This window comes from Ctenopharyngodon idella, chromosome 10 (assembly GCF_019924925.1).
Source record: "Ctenopharyngodon idella isolate HZGC_01 chromosome 10, HZGC01, whole genome shotgun sequence".
NCBI lineage: Eukaryota > Metazoa > Chordata > Actinopteri > Cypriniformes > Xenocyprididae > Ctenopharyngodon > Ctenopharyngodon idella.
In genome coordinates, this window is record NC_067229.1 from 15,487,158 (window position 1) to 15,507,521 (window position 20,364).

At 37.3% G+C, this 20,364-nt stretch overlaps 1 protein-coding gene across 1 annotated transcript; it reads left to right on the top strand.

The window, feature by feature from the left end:
- The first annotated feature begins 648 nt into the window (after window positions 1-648).
- On the top strand, window positions 649-10,623 carry mfsd6a (major facilitator superfamily domain containing 6a). Its single transcript, XM_051910525.1, has 8 exons — window positions 649-915; window positions 2,443-3,444; window positions 4,050-4,642; window positions 6,857-6,954; window positions 8,064-8,225; window positions 8,314-8,412; window positions 9,372-9,655; window positions 10,236-10,623. The coding sequence occupies exons 2-8, from the start codon at window positions 2,467-2,469 to the stop codon at window positions 10,413-10,415; spliced, it is 2,394 nt and encodes a 797-aa protein (XP_051766485.1). The 5' UTR covers window positions 649-915; window positions 2,443-2,466; the 3' UTR covers window positions 10,416-10,623.
- Window positions 10,624-20,364: the final 9,741 nt, after the last annotated feature.

Genomic DNA, 20,364 nt, shown 5'->3' on the forward strand with positions numbered 1-20,364 from the left:
ATAAACATAATAATACATAAAATTAAATAATAATAATAATAATAATAATAAAATAAATAAATAACCTACAACAGATTGTATAATACAAACAAATTACACAGTTTTATTGTATTTTGATTTTTTATTTTACTGAGGGCATCTGAGAAGTAGGCCTATTTTAATTCAGTTCTGAATATAATAAACAAAGGAGGGGATTTAAAGAATGTATATTTATGTATAAAGTATTTTGCCAACAATAATGTTATTAATCAAATCAAACAAAACACCGCAATCTTTGTTTATCCCTTAGGCTACATTATATTTTGTAATGTGAAAGTAAAACCATCAGCGACCATGTCTTTTTCTATCAGCCAGTCTTGTAATGTTCTCCATAAGGAACTAGACAAATGACATAAAAAAAAAAAAATAAATAAATAAAAATATGTTGTATCTTCAGAGAGATAACTACAAAAATGACAAGGCACATTTTCAAAATTAAATTTTAAATTTAGAAATTTATTGGAAGGATATGTGTCATTTAAGACTTTAAAGTGCATCTCTTTTGCTTTGGGGGGAAAAGAAGAAGAAATAAGCTGTTTTAAAATATTTTACAATATTTTTTCAGAAGCCTTGCCTTCTCCAGAAGAAACCGGGCTAGCAACGTCAGCACTTAATTAATATTCATGAGGTACGCCCCAAGTCGGTTTGTGCTCAGGTGAACGCTGGATTCTCGCCACCAACCAACAAAAATGTCTTGACAGGACATTAAATAAGGGAGAAATTGCCTATTTGGACTGATAGAGAAGCTAGAATACCAAAACATGGTCCATTAAACAAAACAAAATCGATGGAAATGGAAGAAAATCAACGTAATCATCGAAGCTCGTCTGTTCCAAAGTAGCCAACTCACCTGAAAGTACCGAGACTAACTTACAGGTAAATGCACAGACTGTTTTCTTATGACATGCGAACTTTTATGTAATTAAATACACAACATTGGAGCTTGATGGACTTTTCTTATCAATTTCCTGCAATTCTTGAATATAAGAGAGTTTTTGTGACCCGTTTTAGTCATTTAGGTTCTCATAAGAAACAGTACAAAGAGTTTTCTTGAAATAGTTGAAAGACTTTGGCGAACACGGTTTATCCTTTATTAAATGACATCTCAGTATAGGAAGCGCTAATACTTCCGTAAAAGTGGGACAATTTGAGACAGGCGCGCCATAAACCTCCATTACGTCATTTAGCCATATACATGACGATCAATGTTTATATACGTTATATTTGGAATATAATACTTGTTTACCACTTAGTGAATACGGCACAGTGTACACTGTATAAATGCTTCTATTTTGATATGTGAACCCTGCCTTGTATGCACCTATAATTTCATAATATAGTAGTATGCTACATTGTCACATGACCTTATCACATTATTTATAAATATAGTATATAGCGAATATAGTAGTAATCTGGGTATTCATACTGAACATTTGCATACTGTATAGTATACTTGTACTGCAGCACAATGTTAGTAAATACTGAACATAGTCTTGCAAAAAAAAGTCTTTCCTGCCATAATTAGTGTTCTGATAGTAAGTTTTAAGATTGGTTCGCTTCTTCTAAAATCTGTCAATGCTCTGTAAAGATCTGTATCTTTTTTATTTGTTTAACATTATTCTCAGTCTTTTAAAGTTGGCATGAAATGGAAGTTGCGATAGTCTCTTCTTCCCTATTGTGATGTATAACCGAGTGAAACAGTTTCTCAAACAACATAGGATGGAGATGTCGCTGCAAGAGGGAGGGGAAGATATTTTGATTAAATCCATGTGCCCTCATAATCTTTAAAAAAAATAATAATAAAGATGTGCACAGATAAATCATTTTTAATTTGTACTGCAATATTCTGTAAAAAAAAAATATATATATATTGTAATTTGGTTTTAGGTGACTTTAAAGTATGGCTGGACGATTATGACCTAAAATCAAAACCTCGATTAATTGAATATTTTACCTTGATTACGATTAATGAACGATTATTTTGTTTCTGGGGTTTTTTGTTTGTTTGTTTGTTTGTTTTTTGCCCTCATAGTTCACATACAATGTTTTTACTGTAAATATGCTCGATTATTAAAGGTGGGATATTTTTTCCTATTGAAAGAGTGCTCTGACATAACAGCCCACTTTCAGTAGTTATTTTATCTGTGGTTCGTAACATTTCCTTACAAAATTACATCGGTTAGAGGTTCTGAATTTCGGTTTCGATTACTTTTCGATTAATCGTCCGGCCCTACTTTAAAGTCAACATTGAATCAAAACTGACTCTATTTACTTGCGTTACGTTTTCATCAAAATATTTTGTGAGTATCCTATTTACAAACAGTGTCTCATATTAAATTTAAATGTAATTTGTAATGCATTTTAGACATTTATATGTTAATATGATTTTTAACCCAACTCTAGAAACATCAAAGCACCCCAGCAAAGATGGCAGACGACCGCGTAGCCATCTTAACTGATGATGAAGAGGAGCTGAAAAGGAGACACCTTGAGCGCTTTGACCGTCTATCGCTTGAGATTCAATCAGATCAACCATCCCAGCCATCTGAAAACAATGTACCAAGCGATACGGCACCAACTCCATCCCCTCAACACGACATGGGCTGCTGTGAACGATTGTTCCTACGGGTCAACCGCTACCTCCTTGTGTCAAAAGTCTTTTATTTATTCTTCTATGCTGCATATGGTTCCCTTCATCCACTTCTTGCTCTGTACTACAAGCAGCTAGGGATGAGTCCCACCCAAAGTGGTCTCTTAGTGGGAATCAGATATTTCATTGAGTTCTGTAGTGCACCTTTTTGGGGCATTGTTGCAGATCGCTTCAGGAAAGGTAAAGCAGTCTTATTGTTCTCAGTGTTATGTTGGCTCTTCTTCAATTCTGGGATTGCCTTTGTGCAACCAGCGGACATGAAGTGTAAAGAGAACCTCCCAACGACCACAGCTATGGTAGCAACTGTCCATCCTACCACATCTAATGAGACATTCTACCTCAATACCACTTCTATCCTGACAACAAAATGGATGAGACGGCGCAGGGATCTGATTGGACACTACCCTTGGCGAACCATCCTCTTGTCTGTTCAGTCTTCAGACTACAGCTCTGAACACCGGTTCAAACGGGATTCTAACATGGGTTTAACTGTGACATCTGATGAACCAGCGAACACGACAGAATCTGTCCAAACCACGACCACACTGCCCGAGCAAAGTACATCCATCTCAACATCAACCCCCAACAGTACAAACACAGCGTCCAGCAGCACTACTCAAAGTACCACATTGAAACCAAAACTGCCACCTCCTGAATATAACATGGACCAGGTTCACGCCATTTTCCTGCTGATTCTGCTCGTCATCATCATTGGCGAGTTTTTCAGTGCTCCAGCTATTACAATCGTAGATACGGTACGTAACTCTTTCTCCTCAAAATAAACTCAATATTAAGGCATATCAGTTGGTAGAGTCCATTTTGTAGTCCTTGTAGGACCATGAACTTCCACTGTATTTAAACATTAGATATAAAATCAAACTACAATCCCTTTTCCACTATAAGGGTGTTGGTGCTTGAGCACCTTCCCGATCTGGAACCACTTCTGAAAAGGTGCTTCTGGGCTTGAAAAGCCATGGACGTGGGGTGGGATCTAGTAAAGTTTGCAGAGTAACAACAAAACATGTTTATTTTTTAGGAAGGTTATGTAGCATCATGGCTAGTTACATTGGAAGCATATCTATATTCCCAGGGAATTTTGTTAGGGTTAAGATAAGGGTAACATCGGAACATAAGAGTTAACTGTTAGAACATTTGAACGTTCATTATGTGCCATATAAATCTGGGGAATATAGTACTCTGGGAATGTAGGAATTACATTGCTGTTCAGTTCTTAAATCATTGGAAACCTGGTACTGAGAGAGGTTCCTAGATCCTCCAGCACCAGCTCCAACACCATTTTATTGGAAAAGGTGTATTTGTTGTGTCTATAATAGGTGCATGACAATTTGGATTGTTGTAGGTGACTCTGCAGTACTTGGGCCTGCACCGCGACCGCTACGGTCTCCAGCGAATGTGGGGATCTCTAGGCTGGGGTGTCGCCATGCTCTGCGTCGGCATCTGGATCGACCACACTAGCACCAACCTTGTCATTGGCGAATGCATCATGGAAAATTACAAGAACTACCATATTGCCTTCATTGTGTTCGGAGTATTAATGGGAGTCGCTCTGATCGTTGCTACTCAGTTTAAGTTCAATGTTCAGCACCAAAACAACAGTGAAGAAAACGAGGTTGGCAACCAGCAGCAAAATGCCCAACCTAGAGGTTCCCCTGGAATGGATAACGCTGAGACCCAAACAGTTGTCCAAGGCGAGGAGTTCCAATACTGGGACTTGATGCGACTGCTGTGCGGCGTACAGTACGGCACTGTGTTGTTCGTGGCCTGGTTCATGGGCTTCGGCTATGGGTTTGTTTTCACTTTCCTTTACTGGCATTTACAGGACCTGACAGGAACCACAACACTGTTTGGGGTTTGCTCTGTCCTGAGTCACGTGTCGGAGCTCGCTGCCTATTTCACCAGCCATAAATTCATTGAACTGGTGGGACACATCAGGTGAGGTTCCTGTGATTCCTTCTCAGCTTAGAATTAGAATGACCAGTTCACTTTTGAATCTGGATTCAATTCAGTTCAGCTATATTTCAGTTTTGTTCAGTTCTTCAATTGATGTTAAATATCTCTTAAGGTAATACACTTTCCATAAGGTACAGTACAAAGGTCTATCCATTTGTTGTTTATAACCTAGATGCCATTTTAAGACATTACAGGTGCAAATGTGTAAAAAATGAAGCACCAAAATCAAGTTGCCTTACAAAATTCTTCGTTTTCAACAATATCTAAGGTAGCATTGCCAGTGTCTTTCAAGGATAAAGTAATCCCAGAATCCCTTGTGACTATATTAGCAGGGTTGCTAGGGTGTTTTTTGTAGTTGCTAGGTGGTTACTCACTGGCCCAAATCAAAAGAGCCCACCCCGAGGTAATAAATAAACATACATATTTTTGTTGTTGTTGATCATGTTGGTGTATCAGGTTGTTAACATGCTAACATCAAATTCTTTTGAAATCTTTTAGGTTTTTGAACGGTTTAAAAGGATAGTTCACCCAAAAATGAAAATTTTGTCATCATTTACTCGCCCTCAAGCTGTTCCAAACCTGTGTAAATTTCTTTGTTCTGCTGTACACAAAGGAAGATATTTGGAAAGGAAGATATTTGTAACCAAACAGATCTTGCCCCCCATTGACTACCATAGTAGGAAAAAAATACTGTCGTAGTCAATGGGGGGCGAGATCTGTTTGGTTACTGACATTCTTCCAAATATCTTTCTCTGTGTACAGGAGATCTAAGAAAGTTGTACAGGTTTGGAACAGCTTGAGGGTGAGTAAAGGATGACAAAATTTTTCATTTTTGGGTGTACTATCCCTTTAAGTTGTGTCCCAAATGATGCACTTATACTATGTGCTTTATACTCATCCATGTATGAATTTTAAAGGGTTATTTTGTCTTTTAACAACAGTCTGTTAGCCCCTCCCCCTCCACTATGACAGAGTGAGTGCATGAAGTGTCCAACATTCCACACTTTTTTCAGTTAATCTGGGTATTTGAAATGCACATTTTCTTTTGGAATTTTCAGTGTGAACACACTCTTTATACTACAAAATAGCATAAAATAGTGCACAAGTATGCAAATTGGGACGCACCTTTACTTATGAGGTTCCCTTTCAGTTAGGAAAATACTTTGGAAGGTTTCTACTTACGTAGGCCGCAAGGCAGCTCACTAGTGTTCAAAACGGGGCCGCTCATTTGACTTCACACATCTACCACTGTTTCTGCTTCTGAATTAAACCATCATACAGTAGTAGTTAAGTCCAGTCACAGCAGAGACTTGTCCAGGTAACCCGAACACTCTCACTGCACCTTGTGACTCAAGCTCATGTGATCCTGACCTTGAATCAGTGAGCCTTTGTGCGTGGTGCTGTCTTGCAACTCTGTAGGTCTGCACTGGGATCAGTGAGGCATTGTTTGGTTCAAGAACACAAAGCCTTTTTCTGTCAATGGTGGCCCAAGTCCAGAATGCATTGCACAGCAGCTACAGTGTCTACTTTATGGCTCCTTTCAAAGAGGGAACATTCATGCTCTTTTGGTGTTTAACCATTTCTCTATAACTATTTAAGTTATAGAGAAAACCAACCATTTGCCTGAATGATTGACAGATCAATATAAATTCATAAATAATCTCACCTTTGACCAGTTCAACTTCTTGTAAGAGGCATTTAAAGATCTAAGGAATTTCCTGTTCTACATTTGTATATTTTATAGACTCTTCTTTAAAATATGACCTGCACAGACTGTAAAGATTTTTGTGATATGACTATGCAGTTAAATCTAAACCAGATTCCTGCACAGAGGAAGTTAGGATAATGAGTCATCATTTGCATAGACAAAAATAAAACTTGGTTGTTTGACCATCAAAGTGTTTTGTATTGCAACTATAAAATGCAATTATTATTAATATATTTATTTATCCTTGTATATTTGATTTATTTATTAATAATAATAGTTTACATATATGCTACAATTCAACTGTCCTATTTTCATGGGGTACACTTAATTAAGTAAAAATAGACTTTATCTTCTTTAATTAAAATATCTTCTTTTTTTCCTATGGATTTTTTTTTTTTTTTTTTTGGAGGGGTGAAATATGAGCCTGACATGTTTTGTAAGATTCATGCATGTATTTTTAATAATTGTGTATTGTCTTTCTTTGTCAGAGTTTTGTACATCGGCCTGGCCTGCAACACGGCACGCTACCTCTATATCTCATATCTGGAGAATGCCTGGACTGTGCTGCCCATGGAAGTGCTACAAGGTATGAACAGCCAGTCATCAAGCTCTCAATCCTGGGAAAAAGCAAATACTACATTCATAAAAATGTGTAAATGTGTTCTGTGTGTACACATTATGTTTTAAACCATCAAATTCAGTCATAAATGTAAAGAGGTGTGCAGAACAAAGAAGGCCCAGCGTTCATTTCAGGGGAAGAAATCAAGCCAATTTGACATTGACAGTTTCACCACCCTTTCCTGTGGCAAAACAATCAAGACGAAGGCAATTACTGGGTGAATACATAGGAATGAAGACCTGGATCAAGTCTGTTTACATTCAACACAGACATAGTTTTGTATGTTCAAAGAAATGTCAGTACTCTTAAAGATTTATTAGCTGCCTTCTCTGTCTTTGTATTCTGAGGTTATGACACAAGTTTTTTCATGAGACAGATTTGTGTGTTAGCACATAAATTTAAGCATGTAGGTACACAATGAACTTTTATTAACTAAGTCAAAAACACTTTTTTTTTTTTTTTTTTTTTTTAAATTTTGAGATTTTGAGCTCTTTGTCTTTTAATAATATATTGTTTCAGACTAGTGGAAAGTAAACACCCAAAATACACATTTAAGTGTTTATTTTATTGCCTTTTATCTATTTGTGTCTGTAGATTTCAATTACTGTACAAATCTTTAAAGGCCATTTTCTCTCATTTTTTTTTTTGGTGAGGTTAGTTCACCTAAAAATGAAAATTATCCCATAATTTGCTCACCCTCAAACCATCCTAGGTGAATATGACTATCTTTTTTCAGCCGTACACAATCGGAATTACATTAAAAATATCCTGGCTCTTCCAAGCTTTATAAATGGGAGTTAATAGTACCCGAGATTCTGAAGCCCAAAAAAGCACATCCATCCATCATAAAAGTAACCCATATGGCTCCAGGGGATTAATAAAAGCCTTCTGAAGTGAAACGATGCATTTTTGTAAGAAAAAATCCATATTTATAAATCTATAGACTATAATCACTGGCCTCTGTTAACAGCCGTACGCAAGTCTAGCAGAACAGTTTTCATTTTTGGATGAACTAACCCTTTAAGCATTATATAATGTTGTATGATTTGATGTTAACTCGTTGTTTACTTGCACAGGAATAACACACGCATCAGTTTGGGCGGCGTGTATCTCATATTTGAGCGCGGCTGTACCTTCGCCGCTTCGAACGTCAGCTCAGGGCATCCTGCAGGGTCTCCACCTCGGCCTGGGCAGGGGCTGCGGAGCAATGGTCGGCGGGATATTTGTCAACTACTTTGGTATGAACATTGATGAATGTTTTTGTAATTTTATGACATTGCGAATACTGGCGTGTGTGTGTATAAATGGGGTTGTCTTGTTTTTCAGGTGCTGCCGAAACGTTCAGAGGAATAGGAATGACCTCACTTGTAATTTTGCTGCTCTTTTCATTAATTATGTGCATCACTGGCCAGAATGAGAAAAAAGGTGAGAAACAAAATCTCATTCATTGTTGTAAAGTAATAGCTGCAGAACAACGAAAATAGGTAAATCACACTTTTCGACATTTGTTGGGGAGTAACTAACTATACCTAAGTATCTTACCTACATTTTGTCTGGTAATTGAAAATACACATTCTCATTAGTATAACAAAAGCACTTTTTTCTTAATTCTGGCAAAAACTGTAATAATAAAGTATCTTTTTGAAATAGTAAAAATTGTTTTATGTGACATTGTATTGTGTAATTTGAGCTTAGATAATTAAAAGTTTTCTCTTTGCGTTTTTTTTTACGTGCAGACGACAACATTGTCAAAAACGATCCCCATTCAAACGGACTAAAAACTCTGTATTATGCTGTCAGGCCAGTAGTTGGCGATGTCACTTTATAAAGAAACCCTACGCGCCTATAGACTGAACACGTAATACACATATGCATGACTTCACCATTTTCACAAATTCAGGTTTTTGTGGTTTACACGGAGACGATAATGGTGTAATTTTACAAAAATTTCAAAAACGATTACAAAATCGTTTTACAAAGTTTTTCATTTTTTGTTATGTAAATTAATGGCCAAAATGCATAAAACGTTTAGCGTTTTCAGTTCAAAACTGTGTCATGTAAACAGCCCCTACAACGTCTTCTCCAGGAAGGCCATTTAAGTTTACTTAAGTTTCAAATGATATTAAATAATTTTTTGATTCTTTTGTTCAACATTCTTTGTTTTGTTTTTGTTTTTTGCAAAAAATTTATTTTGAATGTAAACCAAGTGGCAGAATTTAAAACTAACAAATAGTTTTTGTTACTAGCCTCTAACTGTTTTTAGCCTACTAATAGGTTCTATAAATTACAAGAAGCTTTACAGCTCCAACGTAATTATTGTTAATAAAATGTTTTAATGTTTTTTTTAGTTTTTTTTTTTAAATTGTTTATTTTTTACCCCACAGAGGACAAGATGCTGGCAGAGAACATTCCTATCCCGTTCAGTCCTGTTCCCATTGCGACCATCGACCTGGTTCAGAACACAACAGACCTGGCGGCACCAGCTCGACCCGAGCCCAAACTTCCAGCTCGGAAAACGAGGCACCAGGAAGAGCAGGAGGATCTGAACAAGCCTGCTTGGGTTCCCTCCGGATCGCCGTGGGTTACAGTCGTTCTCCTGTTTTACCAAGTCAGAGAGATGGTCGTCACGGAAAAGACACACCCCCCTGTTGAGGTCCTGCCCCTTCAGGTAGCATAGAGGATCATGGGAAAATAGTAGGATAATGATGAAAATGAATAATATGAATATGGATCTAAATGTTTTCAAAATAGTAAGTTTTATGTTGAGTGTTTTCTCTCACTTTTTTTAATGCATTCTTTGGCATTGGCAGAAAGGTGAGAATACATAAATTTAGTTAAATGATAAACTGTATATTTTTTATATATATATAATTTATTTATTTATTTATTTATGAGTTTGAAAATATACATTTATATATATATATATAATGCAAAATAACACGTGCAAATAAACAACACAAAAGTATAAGATGGATTTCATCTACCAATTATTTACACAAGCTTTCATAATTCACAAAAAAAGTTTAGTTACCTGAATTAATCAGCATCTGAACAATGTAAAATCAGCCTACTCTCAAATAAAATAATCACATGCTATTTTACATCCTGTGTAACAAAACTCTGCAAAGATGCACTTTTGTTTTAAAATATTATGCATGGGTTTTTTTTTCCGGCAGAAATTTTATTTTGTGTCATCACATATGAATTAACTTCATTTAATGCATTAAACTGACTATTTCTCTAACTAGGACACACCTGAGGTTCCCTCAGACTCCAGAGAAGACGACCAATCACCTCCAGTGTTTAGCGATGCCTTGCAGCAGGAAAGCTTTCCCAGCAGCCTCCAGTCCCAGAAGGACCCTGGCCCCCCAGGGGCCACTGCACAGCTGGAATTCCCACCACAGTCTGTATTACAACCAAACAGCTGATGGCACAAACTGACTCGGTAACCCGCGGGTATTTTATCACAATCACTTCATTTTGTTTTCTTTGTGAAGAGTTTTTCATGAACTACTTGGGGAAATACAAGAAAGATGAATGTACTTTACTGTATAAGTGGTCTTTGTATGATTTTTAACTTATTTACAGGTGTTTTGCACAAGCTTTAAATAAAGCCTGGCAGGTTTTAAACTGTAATGTGTGCCTGTTTTTACTTTCTTTGACCTGTAGAGGGCAGCAGTGCCTGGGCATTCTGCCCATACACAATTGAGCTTTATGAGGCCTATAATAATTGTGTATATCTTCCTTGTGAAACAAATTATGAACTATGAATATAAATTAACTTAAATAGGTGAAATGTCATTACTTACACTTACTTGTGTCATTACTACGTCATTGCATTGTTGTGAATAACAGGGACATTTGCGTTCACACTTTCACCTGTGACTTGTAATGTAGGTGTAAAAGAGTTGGAGAAATTTTTGCAAGGGGATTTAATTGTGTTTTTATTTTAGCACGTGTCGGCGAGCACCTCTTTCTCATCATTAAAGACACCAGCATTAGATCATATTCTTTCATACATTGGATGGCAGAAATCTCCTGTGAACCAGACCATAATGCTTTGCTTTATTATATACATACATATAGGTGGCTTCTTGGTAATAAGATAGACTTGAATTACCTGCTAAAATGTTTGCTCACCATGTACAAGGAATAGACTTTTTTATTCCCAGAATTCATTTCTTTCGGTGTAATCAAACACCTTATTTGTAGCACACACCCACTCACAGCACAGATTTCATCTCCGGTGGGATTAACTGTCACTAATGCAATATGCCCTGCAACAATGCTTTGCCATGTGTCGGAAATCAGTTCAATGCAATTTATGATATCAGAATGTTTGAAAGAGATAAAGATATGTGACAACAAAATGCTTGTTTGCTAATCTGAAGTTCCAGGGATCAGTTACATTTGCTGCTTTTTTTGTTATTGTTTTTAGTTTTTGTTTTTTTTTTTTGTTTTTTGGTTTGTCCTTTCTGCTTAGTTCAGTTAAGTTTTAGTGTTGTTTTTTTTAGTTCTGGTTCATTTTTGTTCTGCTTCTTTGTTCAGTTCAGTTACATTTTGTATAATTTTGTTTTTTTGGTTTGTTTGTTTTTTTTCCCCTTTTTGTTTTATTTTCATTTAGTTATCATTTTATTTCATGTTGGTTTAGTTTTGTTTGTTTGTCTAGTGCAGTATTTTGCTGGATTTCATCATACGGCTGTTGTTTGGTTCTGACAAAACAGAATGGTATAGCCTGTCCATTTAATAATGTTAATTTTTAATTCTTGTTCTGCTTGAACATGAATAGCTCTGTGGGAACTACTAGCATAATAATTATCGCAGGCAAACGTCAGGCAGAGCTGGGAAAGCAGTGTGAAGAGATTCCAGGTGACTATAGCTGGTCTCTGACGTATATTAATGTAGACAGCTGCCTCACTCACATACTGAAAGCACTGCCTGACTCAGTTTCTCATACAGATAACTTAGGGGAAGAAAACGTTATCCAAGGGCCTTTAGTAGTGATTTTCTGTCTGATTTTACCTACTGAATGTTTCGTTTTAGTGTGGCTTGGCTGTTTTTAGTTTTATGGTTTGTTTGGGTTTGCTTTTTTTTGTAGTTTTGGTTTGTTTAGTATCATGTTGCTTTGCCTTTTTTGTTCATTTAGTTCAGTTAAGTCTTGTTTTTTGCTTTGTTTCATGTTAGCTTTTTTGTTTGTTGTTTTAGTTCAATTAAGTCTTGTTTTTTTGCTTCGTTTCATGTTGGCTATTTTGTTTTAGTTCAGATAAGTCTTGTTTTTTGCTTTATTTTTTGGCTTTTTTGTTTGTTGTTTGTTTGTTTGTTTGTTTGTTTAGTTCAGTTAAGTCTTGTTTTTTGCTTTGGACCACCACATAAACCCTTTTGTGGTAAATTATCACCAAAATGTTTGCAAACATTTCACTAAATTTAATCATTTTTATAAATTAAATTTTGTAGATTTGAATACATTTAAACGCATTGAAGATAAAACTGTCAATTGAGCAAAACTTGTCAAATTAATTTCATTTTGTACCATAGTGCTGCCACCATACTTTTTACGTCAATCCGAGTAGGATCCGTCAAACTTTGACAGGTCTTTCTTTTTTTTTTTTCCTCAACCGTGTCTTAAGTCCAATTCACTCTGCACCAACAGCCGGCAACAGACACTTCTTCGGGTTTTGTCGGTTCACCAGTGTCTGTTGCTGTTGGTCACCGCTTGTTTTCGCCAAATGAACATGTTGAATCTGCGTTTGTCCAGTCGTGGCATGTCTGAGAAGTGACTTTAATCTGGTGATTGTCCGCATTGGCTGGCATCTGTTGGTGCAGTGCAAGCTGCCTTTATGGACTTCTTTGTTTCACAATTAATTTTAATCACCATTTCTCTCTGAAAAATATCTTCTGGTTTCTAACCCCCAACTGAGATTGTGCTGATCCAGAGAATAGTGTGGCATTCTGTGTGAAAATTTCTGCGGCCCTTAAACACTGTTCCCACACGGCAGCAGAGTGTGGGCAGCCACCGCCTATTCTGAAATTCCGAAAGCGAAGATCCAGCCAAAGCAAAGGGATTACTGGGAAACTAGGGAAGTCATTTGGATGGTTTAAAAAGTAGGCAAACGTGTCCTTATGAGGGGTCGCTGAATGGTCATCCTGACCTCTGACCTCTAAAGAGAAGTTATATGCCAAGTAAAACAACTAATGTCTAATGAATAGATGGAGGGCACAGAAGATGTCATATAAACAGATGGTGGTTTATAAGTAATTATGAATTTGTTATGCAGACTGAGATGAAATACAAGAAAAGTGAGTCATGCTCATTGGTGTGTGTGAAAGGTAAACTGGAACTTCTGAGGATTGGACTGCAGATATTGTTTGAATCATTATTTAGTTGGAGACACTTTTTTTAGTCAAACTATGGTTGTTGAGATGAAACCCTGTTTAAGTGAGTTTGAGGTTTGTACATGTTGCTGCCATTGTGGTCGATGTTCTGACAACACCAAATTCAGGAAGAGGTTTCTGCAGAGATGATTACCAGGGTTTCAGTTTGTTTCAAGTCATTGTGCTTTGAATCATGTTGAATTTATGGCTTATTTTCTCTATTTCGGCCTGATGAGTTGAGTCAGGATTTCCTCCTGTGTGGTGGGTGGAGTTGTGGGCGGGGCTATTTCTCATGGGCCCCATTTTTCAAAGCTGAAGGGCCAAACATCAAAGACTCCAAATGATAATCACCACGCCTGATGTGTTTACTGCATTTCAAAGGGGTGATTGAGTTTATTATCTTCAATTATGTTGCTCTTGTCTAATGAGTCCTTTGTTTGTCAGATCTCAGAATTTCCATTGTTCCTTTCTCGTTTCTTTGTTCATGAAGAAATGTCACATTATTCACGTCGCATGCGGAAGCTTTCATGTCGAGATAAAACCTTTGAAATGTCAAAACTGTGGCAGGTAGTCCTGATGATTTCCAAGTGATTAATTCACTTCGTTAATCTTGATGGGTCTTTAGAGGTGACAATAAGATAAATCTAGCCTTTTACATTTCTTGAAAAAAGAAAAAAAAAAAGTTTTGCCATCATCTTTGTCCTATGTATGTGATGGCAGATGTTATTATTTAACTTAGTACTCAGAACATTGAAGAAACATTGTTTTTTCAAAATCTGAACAAAATGTTCCACAATGGTTGCAGTTAAGTCGTATTGTTTTAATATTAAAAATTGGAACATTATACGAAAGTTTTGAAAAACATTAAAGAAAACGTACCAGAGGTATTTTCAGTGTATCCAAAACGTTTTATTTAGGTTTTATATGCGACATAGGTATGATATGGGAATTCATTTAAAATGCTGTACTGCAATGTAACTTGTCTTATGTACTTTATATGTATTAAAACTGTTTCAAAATGTTTTAACGAATACATATTTTCAGAACGTTAAAGAAACATTGACATTTGTTAACACATCCCTTAAAACTTTTCCAAACATTTCATTTTAATGTACACTGTACATTCTAAATGTTCCACAAACATTTCAGTTTAGTTTTCATAGTAGAAAATTTGTGCTGTCATAATGATTAATAGCAGTTAATCGCATCTAGGCACGTTAAGGCTGGAACACACCAAGCCGATGGTCGGCTGTCGGGCAGTTTTTGTTCGTCAGCCGACTAAGTTTTCTCAGTGTGTTCCGCACCGTCGGCTGAAGTTGGTCCTCGTCTGCTTTTTTTCGCCCGATTCGACACGTTGAATCAGTGTCGGAGCTCGTCGGTCCGTCAGGCCATCTGATCGGCTGTTCAGCTACTGGCACCTGCTGGTACGGAAAGGCTTTTCATCTTACGCAGGCGCAGAACGGACGTGCTACTTGGCCGTCGGCTGTCGAGCATCGGTTTGGTGTTTCAGGGCAGCTTTGGACCCAGACGCTGCCGACGTGAGCCAACCCCGCAGTCTGCTTTCGTTGCCACTAGTTTGTCGGCGTTGGCTGGGTGTGTCCCTGCCTTTAAAGGCAGGGACACACCCAGGAACACACCGAGCTGACGCCCACAAACTAATGGCAATGAAAGCAGACTGCGGGTTTGGCTCACGTCGGCAGCGTCTGTGTCCAAAGTTGAATGATCAGATGGCCCGATGGACTGACGAGCTCCGACGCCGACAAAAAGCAGACGAGGACCAACTTGAGCCTCGGTGTGTAACACACTGAGAAAACTTAGTCGGCCGATGAACAAAAACTGCCCGACGGCCGACCATCGGCTTGGTGTGTTCCTGCCTTTAGGCACATTAGTATTTTCACCCAAAAAAAATGGTTTTAAGCCAGTTATTTTTTATCTTTTGCTGTAGTGTGTCAGTAGGAAATATCAGTTAACATTTCCAAACCTTCCTTTTGCCATTAGTTATAATAATCCAGTGAGATTTTTGTATGCGCAGAGTCTGACAACAGCCGGTATGCTCCACATGGAGATCTGATCTCACCATCATCGAATTTGTCTGTGATTACATGAAGAAACAGAAAAAAACCGAGACATGCTAAATCCAGAAGAACTGTTCCAACGTCTCCAAGAAGAAACCCTTAAAGAAACCTACCACTGTCAAGTTATGTAGGGATTCTCAGCCTCAATGTCTTCCCAAACTTGAAAAAGGCTTCAGTCAACTTGGTGCATGGAATAACTCAAAACATCTGATTCTTCATCATCGAAGTAATTTATTGAAAATCTTTCAGCAACAACTTTATCTTCATTTGCTTATTTTCAGAGCTTAAGTCAGATGCTTAGCTTAATAACCTATTCAGAGAAATATAAATGAGTTACTACACACACAGCAATGACATCATTTAAGGATATTTAACTAATTTAAACTACAAACAATGTTACTTGAATACTCACAAATCACATAAAGTACATAGCAGTTCAAGAGCAACACTAAATCAAATGCATTTACTGCACATGGCCAGTTAGCATATTAGATGCTAAAACCGCTAACATTAACAAAGAACTTACGAGACACTACAGACTGTTTAAAAGAACAACTGTGTATGAGTCTTTATCCTGTCACAGTAGCATCTCAAAGTTGATGAACACATTGTAGCTTTTCCCAGCTGTCTTTGAACTAACTCAGCATGTGGTTTACTCCAAACTCAATGGCTACATCCGTGCATGTTTTAGCAATCGCTCTCCTCTGGTTTTATAATTAGTATCAACACCAACTTGGGTAGGAGAAACACATCCACTTTGCAAACAGAGATCCCTCTGCACATCGATAATCACACAAACACACCTGGTTCATTGCCACAGTTCTTCTGGATTTAATCTGTCTCAGTTTTTTATATTTCTATACTGGCTTGGGTCACGCCTTCAATTAAAATCTATGGGATTTTTCCTTTCTTGTTTTGTTTGCCAGGTGAAAAATCATCAAATTAGTAGAATGAGTTAGTTTAAAACTAGTGATTTGAACAAACCCCATAGCACTAAGTGTGAGCGATAGGGTGATATATGAAATAGGTGGGCATTGTTTTGGCGTTGACAGTTCAGAGAGGATAGCATGATCTCTCTCGCTCTCTGTCTGTCACTCTCACCCACACAATCTCCCCCAGTTGGTTGTCATCGGGCACTGAAGGTCAGTGGAGGTGTTCTTGCATTGTATAAGGGTGCTAATAACCAGGAAACTATGTGTGTCTGTATGAGTGCGCGTGTTGATGTTGGCGCGTCTGCTTGTAAATTGCTGTCATCTAATCTGTGGTTAAAGCTCCAGTCAGTAATCCATTTCACACTTCGGGTTATTTTGTGGCATCCACAATCTTAAAACACGCCAACGGCACGCCACCTAATCCTGCCAAATAAAGCCACGGTATACAGGATCCACGCACTGCATAAACGCTGACATCGCCATGGTAATCTGACACACGTCACTGCTTATGTTTATACATTTTGTTTTGTTCAGTACAAACAAATTCATCCCAGTTAAGGGACGTCATATCTCAGTTCTTAGGCCCATACCCTGTCAAAACTGAACAAACAGATTGTGTCTTAGCTGCATAGTTCGGGTCCTGGATGCTAAACTTATTAGTTGAATATGTTACGTGTTATGTTAGCTAGTTGACTTTAACTAGCTAAAACTGCTGCTCCATCCGCTAAAGCAACACTTGTGGCAATGCTAAAAATGCAACGTATACTTGAATTGTATTATTGAATGTGAACTGTAAAGGTATTTCAAGGGACAACATCTTTATAAATATATAGTGTTGTATAAAGTTTGGTTAAATAACATACAAAGATCTCCAATTAACAAAACTTAAGTTACACTAAACATATTTTTCAACCTTAAAAAGCATGAACATTTCACCAATCATTATTACATATTCGGGTCTTTAGCGACCCGGATCTATATCTAACATGGATGGATCTCTAACTGCCGCAATAGTATAAAACTGATATTTTAATAACAATTACAAAAGAATAAATTTAACATATTTTGTTACCTTTTGGACACTGGAAGGGTTCAATATGAGCAGATGCTTTTACTATCATCACTGTCGTCATCAGAGCTCATTTCCCCTGTACATTCTGCATCTGGGTCATATTCACAATCTCAACCATATTCTCAAAACTATTGTTTTTAACGTCTTCGAAATCAAAATTTCCATCACTGATAGCTTCTTCACCAGATCTACCATCATGTGACAGTGACACTAATATTTGATTGTGTACAGTAATTGCTCAGCAGTCATTTCAAGTTTTCCTGATGATACTTGTGTATTCCTTTGTTTTATGCCTTCGGTAATTATGAGTGAAATATAAGAAAAAAATTCTGCACCAATTATAAATGAAAAAATTTAATGGGTGCGTAAATCCAATGAGTCAATGAGGAAAAACAGGAAAAAGGAATCCGTACACCAAACAAGTGCAAAGTTGAAGGTCCTTTGAACAAGATTTTTACTGAAGATTTACACAGAAAGTGACAACAAAATATTAATCTGCACTAACAAAAGTGTGACTGTGCACACACAAAAAAGAAAGAAAAAACAAAAAGTAAAGTTTCAGTCCATTTTGGACTATCTTCAGTGCTGATTATTTAATTGACCGTTCGCAAAGACCTGCCCTCTTTAGTTACTGTTGCTACGTCCGATATCATGTTCTCACGCAGTGAAAAATACTTCGCGGAGTAAAGAGGACACTGACAACGCATCGACAGACAAGATAGAGCAGGTTACTTTTGATATGAAACAAAGTCACAGATTTAAAGTTTTGTAATTTTTTTAAAGAAATTTAAACAATAAATACTGTTTTGTTGCTCTTTAATGCGTTGTGACAGATCGCTGTAGCGCCTCAATTCAAGCAGCTGGTGAACCGATCATCTCTTCCTACTAGTTAATTTATAGCATCAAATAAACATGAATGAACATCAGAAGGAATGCCATTTCAACCGCGGAAAGACGTCTGTACACACTATTTTTGTTCAAGTTCAAGTCCACCGACGTTAATCTACTAATAACTCCCCTGAATGCTTTGTCAGACAAAATCGCGGATTCTGCGCTATGATTGGTTAGATCACCTGTCAATCAAACTCCCGGCGAAGGGTTAATTATAAGTGAAACATCACGTCATCATTGTGTATCAGACATTGCCACCTTGAAGAATAAAGGCAAATCAAACTTATGAGATCGCATAATCATCAGAGATTCAATTATTGTTGCACAGAAAATCTACTTACACTATTACATCTCGGGCCACTAGCAACCCTGTATATCTTTTACAAAAAATTAATTAGAAAACAGACATGTTTTTATTTTATTTTTATTGTTACACAGTTTATAATGAATACAATGATGAATACTAAGAAGGTTGATGTCTAAATTAATGAGGGGGAGGATACTGAATGATGTCCGAGGTATGCATTCAAGGGTTAAACTTTTAAATTAATTTTAAATATCTATCTATCTATGCCAATAATTAAATGTTGCAGCTTTAAGCTCTCCATGATTCATAGCGAACAACCTTAATTTGTTTTTACCGGTGATGAAATACATCACTTCATTACTGTTTTACTCTCTCAGACAAGTTTACCAAAGCATTTTAGACAGAACCGTCTTCTGCATGTTAAAACTAGAGTCAATTAATTAAATCTGAAAGTGAGCGTGAAGTTGCATGGCAAAGAAGGAAGAAAGAGGATTTTCTGAGTAACTGTCAGCTTAACCATTAAAAACCGCAAACCCACGCGTACCCTGTCAGCAGCCCTACCCTGCAATGACAACACCCACTCTGAGCAGGGGGCCCCTATACGCACACACACACACAAACCGAGATGTGTTTGCGCGTCACAGAGTGCCTATGTATATGTGCGTGTTCATATGCGTAGGCGGCAAAGTGTGTGTGGGCGTGTTTGAGTAGGAAGACATGCTTGACTCGGATAGGCTCAGCAAATTAAAGGAATCTTAGTTTGTTTGTTTTTTTCATTGCCACCCCCCTTTCTCTCTCTCTCTCTCTCTTTCCCTCTCTTAAGTTTCTCAGGCTTATGTTAGAGGTCACCAATTTCCAGATATAAAAAGGAACAAGATCATGTATGGTGTATAGATAAATATGACACACACACACACACATACACATATATATATATATATATATGTATATATGTGTGTATGTGTATGTATATATGTATGTATGTATATGTTGTCGTCATTTTTATCCTATACCATTTATAAAATGCAAATTTTTAACATTTTTCAAATGCACTTTTTCACGTCGAAAAAACGTTAGGTCATTTGTTTACAAGAGCCAGGTAGACCTCAAGAGCAAAACTCTGATAGCACGACAGAAAATCTTCACATTCCCTTGAGAGCAGATACACTTTACAAAACTCTAGTAAAAGGATCCGTGATGGCAGTCAAGGTGCTGTCGCTTGTCATTTTTGTCACATAAGATGGGAAAAGACTTGGAAAAGCTTTTGTTTTGAGGAATAGACTAACACAAAACTGGGGGATGACAGCAACAACCACGCACTTCCTCCCAGGGGCTGTTCACTGTGCCCAACCTCCTTCCTAAAATAGCTCAAGATGCTATGGCAGATGGGAGGTTGCTGATGCGCCCCTTTATCTAAAGATCCAGCCTTTTAGATACATGAACATTTCATTTTAATATGCTGTTTCTGTGTGTGTGTCTGTGTGTGTGTGTGTGTGTGTGTGTGTGTGTGTGTGTGTGTGTGTGTGTGTGTGTGTGAAAAGCATTATTTAACTTTATAGGTAAATTCTGCTGTGGTGTTATGTTAGGTGTTTATTTAAAGCTGTAATTTTACTGAGATGCAAGAAAGAAAGAAAAAAACATTCAGACAATTTTACATTTATGCACAAGTACCCTTGGGTGGGTTTCGGGGGATTTTGCACCCAAGAGAGCGTGAGTGAATTTCCTGTG